General features: G+C 37.2%; 1 protein-coding gene across 21 annotated transcripts in view; it reads left to right on the top strand.

Moving 5' to 3' along the window:
* The window catches only part of ESRRG (estrogen related receptor gamma), a 401,340-nt gene that overhangs the window by 351,928 nt on the left and 37,382 nt on the right, over positions 1-12,030 (top strand). For all 21 annotated transcript variants that reach the window (XM_030448182.1, XM_030448180.1, XM_030448181.1 and 18 more), the window contains one exon: positions 1,440-1,601. In XM_030448182.1, coding sequence (XP_030304042.1) covers positions 1,440-1,601 — 162 coding nt within the window. The remainder of the gene's footprint in view (positions 1-1,439; positions 1,602-12,030) is intronic.

Below are 12,030 nucleotides of genomic sequence, written 5' to 3'. Positions count from 1 at the left end.
TCTTCCTGATGCTCCTGCACAAGTCCCATCCCTGCTAGCTTTCATTGCAGGAGTGTGGTCCATCCTGTGACTTATTAGTGAAAGGGAAAAGTGACACTAATTCCATCAGCTTTCTCTGCAGTCTCAAAAATTATTTGCATCTTCTCATGGTGGAATCCCATCTATATCAAGCCCTGTGACTCTTCATCCTAAGGAAGGGAAAGGATTACTTTAAATTCTCTAAAGAGTGATATTTGGGCATTAAAATCTAGTGGTGCACTTGAGTTCACAATACATTCCTACCATGAGAGGTAAAACAAATATTTTGGGAAATATGCTAACACATCCTCTATTAGAGGGTTTAATGAATTAGTCCTCTTCCCATTTTTCAGTTTTCCCCTTCTCAGAGTAACAAATCAGGCTCTTGTTTGGAGGTATTCTCATTGTGCCACTCTTCTAGAACATGTAATAACAATGCTGCATTTTAAATCTTTCAGGCTCCTCTGCTCTTTTTTGTTGTCTTTACTACCCTTATAAATTTAATTGATTGATCCAAATAGATTTCACTTGTCACCTGGATGAAAAAGTGAATATTAAACACATTAATGCAAATACTATTTAGGTAAAAGTAACCACTGTATGAATATGATGAAGATTAATGCTTTGGACAAAACCAGTTTTCTGAGTTAGAGTCTTCATCTCTTGATGCTGTACTTAGTTTTACTCTCTTTATTCTCTTTAATAGCTACTCCTGAGTAGAGGTGAGAGGAGATCATTAGTCTGTTTTTTTCTACTTCAAGAAACTAATTTTATACATTATTCTTAATGTGTGTGTTTCACTGAAAAGCAAATATATGACCACACCTGGCTTTTCTCAAAGTGTAGGCCCTCAGGAGTACAAATTATTCCTAACATTTTAACAGAAACAATACCCATAAGCTAAGATATATGGGATAATGGGTGCTGAGCAAGTCCTGAGACCATTTCTGTGACAACAGTTTAACAGTGGCATCTGAAGCCAAGTCTGGTAATTGGAATTGCACTGACCAATTGCATGTGGTATTTACTTGCTCAAAAAATACACCTTCCCAGGGATGGGCAAGGGACAAAGGGGTGTGGATAGTAAGAGGAAAGCAAAACTTTTATATTTACAAAGTCCAAAATACATTACACTGCATGAATATTTTTTTACAAAGTTCATATTGTGATATTAGGAAGTGATAATGTATTTCTAAGTTCCATTACTTTTTACTTTTATTGAAGAATAAGCATGTCAAGCTTGATAAACATTGTCAATGAATCAGGTTTGTGCTGTAACCAGTGACGTTACAGTAAGGTTTAATTGGGTTCATCATCAATGGGTTTAAGAAAAATTCTTGTGCACTTTGAAATAGGAGCTATCTTGTTTTAAAAGAATGATGCTACTGGTGATCTTGAACTCTTCTGGACCATTTTTACAGATAACAAGATTGTCTCCCATTTGCTGGTGGCAGAACCAGAGAAGATCTATGCCATGCCTGACCCCACTGTTCCAGACAGTGACATCAAAGCGCTTACCACTCTTTGTGACCTGGCAGATAGAGAACTGGTGGTGATCATTGGATGGGCTAAGCATATTCCAGGTACATACAAGTATTTATTGCAAATGGATCACATACAGAAATCATTGCATGGGTTGTTCTCTTGTGGTACAAGTATGGTTTATTTTCACACTGAAATGTATACAGTTTTCTCAAGGCTCCAGATTATTCACGTAGGGCGTAGGTTAGATGATAATATATCTTCCCTTGGAAATTCTGTTATTGTTGCTATGAGTGTTTCTATGTTGGTGAGTCTTACATGACTTTCAGTGAATGATTTTTTTTTCCATGCATTACTTCTATTAAGATAAACTTGCATTGCAATCCAGACTCTGTATTTGTATGAGACTTACTACAGTGCTTGCCTCTGTAGTCATCTGATTCAGTAGTAGTTGAATGTAAGTCTATTCCATAAAGGCATCACTTTCTTACACTGATGGCAGAAGGTTCAAAAATTTAGTTAGATTTTGGCATGACACAGAGGAGTTGTCCTCTTTGTTAATTTGAACTAGTATAAGACCTGAATATTACAGTAGAAAGAACTGAATTGTACCAAAAAGTCTCTTCCAATGGCTTAATACTGCTTCATCACTTGAACATGGTGACATTATAAAGGCTAAGTGGCATACTTGTTAGCAACAATAGTTGGAGTCATAAGGATCAGTTTCCCAGGAGATTAGGGATTTTTTCAGATAACATTTGAGGTATGTTTTAATTTCCTCCAGTCCTGAGGTATTTGTGCCTTCTCTTGTGGGCTCACAGACAATCTAACAGAGTCTCTGGGGTTCTCAGTCAAAACTTTCAGAAATGGTAAATTCACACAACAATAGATCAGCTTTTTTTCTTATTTCTTAAAGTATTTTTTCCAGTCCAGCAGATGGGTGAGCACATTAGTGTCTTTTCATCTGCTCATTAATTTCCTAATTTTGATAGCAGAGCCTTATTCAACATAAGAATTGATAAATTGTAATTCCTCTAAGTAGTGTAGTGTCCTCATTTTAGATATGATTTGGGGATACCTTAAAATTAGAATAAATAATCCAGTAATATTCTTGTTTATCAAAGTTAATTTTATTTCTAGTATCAAAAAATATTGCAAAGAAATTGAAAGAAATAGTCTTCCTGGGTTTTGTTTTTTTTTTTCTCTTATGCTAAGCAGAAGAAGGCCTCAGTTCATCCGTTTGGAGTTTCTGGGTTATCGTTGATAAACACTAACAAAGAGTAGTAGAAAAATAATTTGTTCATTTATGTAAAGTTATTTTACTGCAGATGAGAGACAATCTACAGACTCTAATGTAGGCAGGATGTGACGCAGCTGAAATTCAGTCATTCTCTGTGCCACAAATGGTGTATAAACAAGCTTTTGTATCACAAGCAATGTTTTTCTGGTACAGTTAACTTATTTCTGTCTCCTTAAACTAGTTTGTCTTAATGCTTTGAATGCTACAGTAATTTCTTTAATCAAATTGATGGAAGTCCCTTTCCCAGCCCACACTGAAACCAATTTATTGGTCATGATACGGCAGCTATGTTGCTAACAGTCGTAACGAACTGTCAGGCAATATCGCAGTGAAGCTAATTTGAAGTCATTAGGTGTGCAGCGTTCAGGCAACAATTTGTTACAGTGGTTAGGAACACAGCTGACATTTCTGAATGGCTTTGTTCAGAGCAGTTCTAGATGAGCCCAAGCAAATTGTAAACTAATTTAAACATCACTCTATATTGTACGAGCTACTTTGTCTTACACTGGTTGCTAATAAAGCACCCCAAATTAAGTCAAAATGAGTTAAATAGGGGAGTTTGAGTTTCATCTTTGGAAGACACCCAGATCACCTTAACCAAAATAAGTAGCTCTCAAAGAAGTCAGTCATGCTCTATAGTAGTTGCAGGGGAACTTGCAACTTGATTTGTGAAGCTGTTGTGTAGCCTTGATTTGGCTGAAGGGGTAGGAAAAGCAGAGGGATGAGACTGAGCAGCTTTTGAAATGATGGCTTTGGTTAGCATGGAAAGGTATTGGATGTTGTAAACTGACCTTGAAAATAAAGTCTGTGATCTGAACCAATTGAGGAACATCTCTGCCATGAGACAGCCTTTATTACAAGGTAAACTCAAAACCACACCTGCCCTGGTAAAGCCACACCAACGTTACACACTAAGTTTACTCTTCTGACTCCATTTAGGAGTCAGAAGCAGGAAAAAAAAAAAAAAAAAAAAAAGAAGTAAAGACAATCTTTTTACAAGCCTTCTGGTAACAGAGGGCAGTGATAAAGTCTGTGCTTGCTGTCTGGCATTTGGTCACAAAAATCAAAATGCAAAAGGGCTTGACATGCTAAAGGGCAAATGTGGTGAGCTTTTATAGCTTGATTTTGAATGATGGAGTGTAGCTGAACTTGGACTGCCTATGCTTAGCTAATACCTGGCACAAAACAACTTGTAAAAGAGCCTGGGTTGGTGCTAGCTAACTGTTTTCTAAGATAACTAATGTTATTGTAGACAGAAACATAATAGAATTGGGGGGAAAAAAAAAAGGATGAATTAGAAAAAGAGTGCAGATTGCATTAAAGTTTGCTGTAGCTTAGTAGACTAAGTAAATCCTTGGTGTAAATCTCTTGGAATCGATTAATTATACCAGTAGTGAATTTGTGCCTAGCACAGCAAAGCAGCAATCAGCAGGTCTTTTTTTACTATAGTGATTTCTTAAGGTTCAGTATAATTAAAGCTCTTTATATATCAGGTGCTTAATAACTAATAAAGATCCAGTGCAGTAAAGCATTGTAATTCAAAGTAAAATTTGTGTGGAAGAACCAAAATAATATTTTTGCTATTCTAACAAAAAGTACTTTATGAGATTACCTATAAAAAGGTAGCAATGCAGTTTGCATTCTACCCTGGCCAATGGTTTCCCATTGCAGTCAGGGACTAAAAAAAATTATAAAGTTCAAATGCTTTTATAAAATCATTAGTATATTTGTGGTATTAGAAACATTTAAATGGTTGCTTTTGTTGAACAAAAGTCTATGGCATCTACAAAAGGAAATATTGAAAGAAAAATATATATGGAAAACCTTTATCAGTAAATAGAATTAGTTTCCTTGCATTTATAAATCAAATAAATGGAAAGTGTGTTGTTATGAAACATGACCACGTCTTATCTGAAGAAGAAAAAGATCACAATGGCATTAGGAAATGCTTGACTTTAGTTAGAGGAGCGTGAGGGCACAAGAACAGATGATGGTACCCTAATAGCCCTTTTTAAGAATGACAGGGCCCCACCATTAGCATCCTTTTATATCCTTGGAAATTGCTCATGCCTCGCTTTTCTGGTTCCTATCTGCCTGACTCTTTTTTATTTCTCTTTCAATTTCATCCGCGCTCGGATAAGCGCATGCTAACACAATATGATTGAGCTGTAAAATGGAACGCTGTCGCCTCTAATCTCTTTTATGTAGATATGGAGGTACTTCCACACTCCACTTCATTCTCTCTCCATTGTTGGCCTTTTTAGAATGTGTTGCCGAGTAATGGAGGCTCAGTCAAATATTAGAGCTAGGTTTCACAGGGTGTGATAAGAAGATTATCAGCCCAGCAGTCAGATCTATTGTTGTTCTTTGTGTCAGATTAAAATATTCCAGTGTACTGTATCTTCGTTAGTAAAATACTGAAGGTCCTTGGAGGGAGGGGGGGGCAATTCTGCTTCGTCTCTTGCCTGATGAGACAAAACCCCTATTAGCTTACCTAAATAAATTGTAACTATATTTAAGAAGCCACGGCAAGACTATTTTATTTTATTTTATTTTATTCTTCTTTAAATAAGAGAGCCCTTCTTAATTCAACATTTACTGGCGCCGGATTTTCCTACCATTTGCACTGTATTTTGAGGAAGTTCCATTTTTTATTGGTTGCATTATATTAATTGAACTCTTTTCCAGGATGGGGTGGAATTCTGCTGATACATAGTCACAGTATCAGAGTCACTTAGGCACGATTTCTGTAATGTAACTGTCTCATTGACATTCAGCAAAAATGTTCAATGTTCTTTCATATTAATTGGAGGCAGGAAACATTAAGCTTTTAAAAATGTGCATAACAGGAAGCTAAAGACAAAATGTTCTCTAAAAAATTTGCATGCATGAAAAAACATCAACCAGACCATAGAAATCAACTTTTTGCACTTAAAGTGAAAAATTTGTTTGGAAACAGTAAATCAGACAAATACATCAAAAATAACTACTTACATTATTTAGTAAAATAAGCCTGCTTGTCTTCAGCTGTGTTCCTGTTCTGCTAAAAGTAATGGTGTTCAAGGAATGGAGTAGTTAGAAATTGCTACTGCCACTGGTGCTAACATTAAAGAATAAAAAAAAAGGATATGATTCTGATGGAGCAAATCCAAGGATGTTTTTAATGTTTTAGTGTTAATCATTATTGTTCTGACATACTTTTTGTGGAGAGCAAAGCAGCTCTCGGGGGTATAGTTTAACCTTCTCATACTGAACAAGACTATGATTTGCTACAAAATTGTAATTTCTAAAACACTCATTTCTCATCATCTGCTTTAGAGATACCACCCTTTGTAGTTAAAAGTAGAGAGAAAAAGTTTGCCATTATCACCTTTGGAAAGTTGATGTTCAAGGAAGCACAAGCGAGTGCATGTATGCTACATCCATGTAGATGCACACTGGCTATGCATGTACCTACCTGTTCTCATGCCATACTACCTGTATCTCCATCTCAGCGGACACAGCACAGAGAAAAAATCATAGAGAAAAAATGCTGAATGGTACTTCATGGTAGAATTCATGTCTGTCATACTTTGAAGACAGAATGAAATAATGCTAGGGAACAATTTTCTTCTATGACTGTACCATGCTGCTTGCTGCTATAAAAATTGTTTCTGCTATAGCTGAGGCCTTTTCTGGTCTCTTATGCTGCTAGCTGAATACTCGAGTATATCAGACAACTTGAGAACCCCTCCAGTTATATTAGAACCCCCTGTCACAGTATGCCTATCGCTCTAGAGACGGATGGACATTACTGCTCATGTAACATGGAATGGAGTATGAGCTGCTTCATGCTGACTAAGAGGTTTGTAGTGGTAATAACTTGAGCCTCCTGTGGAGTAGGACATCCTGTCCTTTATCAGTGTGCTCTCTTGGACACCTTGCAAGTTCTTTTTGCCTTCTGTTTATCAGAAACCCTGCTGTCTGTTCTTTTAACTCCTACAGACATGCACTAATCATGGAAATCAGGCATGCACTTCCTATGATGGGGAGATATCTTGAATTCAGCAACTTGTGTGACATATGTGATATGAGGCTGACTCCTCCCTGAGCCCAACAGGTAGAGATGCAAGCCAAAAGGTTTCTCAAGAAGTAGTGAATTCCTTGAGCCCTATCACTAAAATGTACAATGTAGGAGATCAGTGTTAGTATGGACGGACCAGCCCACCCTGCCAGTGTTTGGATAATGATGTTGATCCAAGCTTCTCTAAGCAGAATGCAACAGTGTGTCTAAAGTGCCAGCAGATCCTCTATCCCCTCATTTGAAGTGCTTGGAACAATGGCATTTTAATTTTTTTTCTCCCTTTCTGAAAACAGTATCACAGAGAAGGTTTAAATGGCAAGCTGGAAAATGGACTTGTCCACAGTCTGGTTTTTGAAATCAAACCAGGGTCTTCAGTATAGTAGAGGGTAGACGCAGAAAGGTCTGTTTTTTTAATTTTAAAATTGTGTAACATATCCAACTGACATATGATGTCAGACTGTTCTTGATGGATATGTTACTGATGTCAGTGGCAAAAGCTTACCAGATTTCAGTACAAAAGAGGAGGTTCTGTGTGCAGCTACACATGTACATGCTCTTAGTGCATCCTCTAATAAGTACAGTCTGGTTCCAGTTCAGAACCAAGCCAGACAGCAGTGGAGAGCTGAGGAGGTTTTTGTAAGACTGGACATAGATGTCCTGGGGTAAAACCAGCACTTTAGTTTCCGGGAGTGTACCTTCTGGCATCTTTTACTATCCTATTAAATGGAAAGAAAAAAGAATACAATACGAGGCATATAAACAGCTCATCAACTGAAAATTATACATGAGTGGAAAAAAAATGTGCAGTATGACAAAAGTATCTGGAACTCTTGCTTGTTTCATCTTTAAAATCCCTATCTATGTGTTGAAAAAGCTTGTTTAAGGCTAATCATCATCAAAAGCAAAAAAATGAAATTAACATTTACCAAAAGAACTTACGCTTTACGTATGTTCTTTTGTTTTGTCTTGGTTTTAAATCCTTCTTTAAAATCCTCTTCTCTCAAGATCAGAATTAAATATTTTATGTCTATTAAATTCACCTTTATTCATGGAAAAGTGCTCTTCTTCTCTCCTCTTCCTTCCAAGTAACTGTCTCTTTTTTAAAAAACCCCACAAACCAAAACAAAAAAACAAACCAAAAGAAAAAACCAGATCTCTCCCTCCACCCATGCCCCCAACATACACACTACACTGTCTGGCTGTTGCACTTTTTTTTTTTTTTCCCCAGTGTCCCCCTTTATCTGCCTCAACCAATCTCCAAATGAATGCATGTCTATCATGGCCTTAGCTTTGACACTCTGGATATATTGATTAATAGTTGCCCTAAGCTCCTTTTAGCAAATCAAATTTTCACTTTTAGCAAGGATTTCGCCTCTGATTTATTCAGCAAAGTGAAATGCACTAAATTGACTTTGACATTCAGGGAAAATGGCTGAAAAACAAAGAGGGGAGGAAAGAGATATAAATTGTGTGGCAGCTGGAGACTTCAAGCATAAAAGAGGCAGTTTTCTGTAGAATATCCCTGGTTAATTTGGAAACACACATTTAAACAGGAGTGGAAATTATTTTCTTAATACTAGATGGTTTTTAGAATGAGGATTTGGGATATAATAAGGTTTACTTAGGAAAATGCAATAAATTCAACCCAAAGTCATCACTTGCTAATCATGGTGCAAGTGTGGGATCCACTTTTGTTGCCACTAATAATTATTATGTTAGATGAGAGACAGAGGTTTCTGAGTAGTTTTATAATGAGGTGCTAAATTGGTAAATATCTTTCTACCATTGCATTATGTTGTTCACTCTTGTGGCCCTTTAAAAATAAGAAATGATTAATAAAAGAGATCAAATCAACAGTAATGAATGCCAGTGCTTTTCATTTTCTTTCTGTAAACAAAAATGGATATTATTTGATTTTTAAATGGCAAGAATATAAAGAGATGTAGCATCCATGCTCTTATTATTCTTCTAGCAAAATCAAGAGTGTTTTATTAACCTGGATGACTTGGAACCTGATTTACACATCCTGGTTCCTCACTTGCAAACATTGTATTACTGAGGTACCATAAGGCTGAAAATACACTATTGCATATTTAAGGGTATTCAAAGATGATACTGAATAGAATAAAAAAGAGAGAAAATGAACAAAAATTAATCACTTCATCAGCATATCTGTGTTGTTTGTTGTTGTGTTTTATTTCTTTTTTTCAGCAGAGGAGTGGGGTAATTAAATGCAATATAAAAATGTAGGAAATAGTTTGGGCTTATTCAGCAATCAGACATTACAACAAGTATTGGTAGGAGAAAATACATATAGTAGTTTGACCAGTTAATCTATAGAGGCAGACCAGGAGCCTTCAGAATGATCACTTGTCATGGGTATGCAAGTCAAGTGTGCTGTGCCAGCCTCTGTTGTTGAAGGATCTTGCCCCCTAGAGATAAGCCCACATGGGTAGTCACTGTAGCTGGGGGAGCCAAGAGTCTTATTTGTCCCCTGTGTGAGCTCACCACCTCACCTCAAAATCTCTGCAGCACTATGCAGAATCAAGCTTTAGGAAAGTATTTCCACTTAGAGGACAACAATAGTCACCTTTGTACCCATTTCTTGTGTGACAAACGGGTTTACTAGATTAGGTCTGTGTAAATTGCAGATGACTCAGTAAGAGTTTTCCTTCTTCTGAGCCAACAAAGAATTAATCTTTTTACCAAGCAGGTAGGAAGACTAAATGTATCTTAACCTTTTAAATTTTACTGTGTTCTCTGTTTTTGGGGTATTTTTTGAGGGGGTTGTTTTGGTGTTTGATTTTGGTTTGTTTTTTTTGGTTTATTTGCTTTTTGTTTGGGAGGGGGAGAAGGGCTTGTTTGTTTTGTTTTAGGTTTTGGGTTGTTGGTTGGTTTTGGTTTTTGTAAGCAACCTGAATCTGAGACCAGCAGTAACAGCCTTTTGCAAGTGGAACAGCATCTAGAGAGAGCTGGGCACAGTAGATTTTCAGGCATGTTATCTCTTTAAATTCATTCCTCTGCCACCCCCATAATTCAGTTCAACTGCCAGTTATATTAAAACACTTACAGTTAAGACCATACTGTATTAAACTATGAGACTTAGTCATCTAACTTAGTATCCTACAAAAATATATTTACTTTGTTCTGGGTGAAGGGGAAAGGAGGAGCTTTTCAGTCATATGTGTTGATACTGTAAATCCAGGATGGGAATGGGAGGGGGAAAACAACCAGTTGCTCAGACGGGATTTAGAGCAAGCAGGTCTCCACCTGTATGACTGTGTCAGCAGCACAGGATGGTCCAGTTTCCTCAAGTCAGCTGAGACCAGTTAAATATTATAATTCTAAGGATGTCTCTACTTTCTCCCTAGCTAGGTTCTGCTTCACACCTGCTTAACCTACATTAGAATAGGATTAATTACCTGAATTGCAAGGCCCCCTTAGCCAGTCAGCACGTTTCTGGCAGGGCACATGGTGACCCGGGCCTGGTTATATATAGTATAGGGACAGCAGGAGAGCACCTGGATTGTAATGGCAAGGCTCAATCCAGTCTGATAACAGAATCAGCAGTTTTTAAAAATGAGTCTCCAGTAATCATCTTGTACATCAGCTGGATCACACAAGAGCTTTATGAACTCATGCCTTTGCTGATAGTAGGGTTTTCAATTGTGCATTGCTCAGTTAATGCATACATCTGTGTGTATACATATATATATACACACACATGCACATACATGTGTGGAAGAGGAATCCCAAGAAACACAGAATCCAAAGAATGCAGATACTGAGTGCTCCTGTATTTAATTATTTTTATGGAACACTGCTTGTCTGCAACTTTCAAGTCAGTTTTCGATGTTACTCTAATTCATTGTCTCCAAGTCTAATACTGTATATCAGGCAGAAATATTTAGGTAATTTTCCATATTAGAAAAAAACACAAAACTTTTCTGTCATGTGAAAGCGTATTCTATACAGAGAAAGTTCTCTGGCAGTATGTTGGTCTGCCCAAGAGATTTTCCACCCCAAACTCCTGAGGCACATATTATAGATGAGTGGAAATTTCACAATATAGCTCTGAACCTTCACCCCAAAATGCTTTTGTCTGCCATGTTGTGCACCATCAGTTTCAATCAGCTGCATTAACAGTTGAGGTGAAATCAAATATTGAAATTAGATCCAGCTACAGACACAGAAGTCTCCAAGTTCAGTGAAAATGGCACTTGAAAAATGGAATCCAGTAACTTACGCAGGTCCTGACACGTTACACATGAGAACACTATGGCAAAGAATTGTGATGAGAGTGCAGAAGAGGAAAGGAAGAAGGAAGAGGAAGAAGATGCATTTCTCATGCATCAATCTAGCTGTTTGAGAGAGTAGGGGGAATATTTCAGCCTGGGCTACTGCTCATGTAGTTGTTCAAAGATAAAGCCACACTTACTGTATAAATATGATATTAGCAAGTTGCAGGGTGTATTTCTAGCCAGAGATTTTCTTTAAACTCTGCTATAGCTTCCTGCCTGCCTTACTGGCACTAGACTGAACTGCTGTTATCCAAGGTATACCCAGTAGCATATGAATGTTACCATGATCCTTCTGTCTTTAATTAATTCACTGCACTTGCAGTGAGAGTTTTGAGCCCCTCCCTATACTGGTCTCTTGTAGGAAACGATTCTACACTATGATCCATTCTTCACTTTTTACTACTTTTGAAGTTTCCCAGAGAATGAAGTGAACCATTGTGTAAATTCGGGAGAGTGTTTCCCAGTGTCAGTAAATCTTCAGTGAAGAGATTTAAAATATGATATGCATTGAGAATTCCAGATGATCTTCCTTCAGTGAAATTGGAGGGAGTCTATTTTGAAGAGTTCTTTGCATTTTCTGATACTGAACGTTTTCCATACACAATTAATGACTTGTGCTGAACACTCTGCCTAATATATTTAACACAAATTTGGAGTTTGAAGTGACCTCAGGATTGCACGTAGCTCTTCAATGATGATGAGTAACTTATTGTGGTGTATAATCCTCATATACGAAACACACTGTGTTGTAACAAACAGGTTGTGGGGATTCAGGGTGCTTCAGAAAGAGTAGGCAGGAATTGAAGAATAATTGCACCAGTATCATAAACCTGCAGAGGGCAGTGTCTGACAAGAGGCTTAGATGG

This window comes from Calypte anna, chromosome 3 (genome assembly GCF_003957555.1).
Source record: "Calypte anna isolate BGI_N300 chromosome 3, bCalAnn1_v1.p, whole genome shotgun sequence".
Taxonomy (NCBI): domain Eukaryota; kingdom Metazoa; phylum Chordata; class Aves; order Apodiformes; family Trochilidae; genus Calypte; species Calypte anna.
The sequence above is the reverse complement of the archived record's forward strand: the minus strand, read 5'-3'. Positions and strand labels throughout refer to the sequence as shown.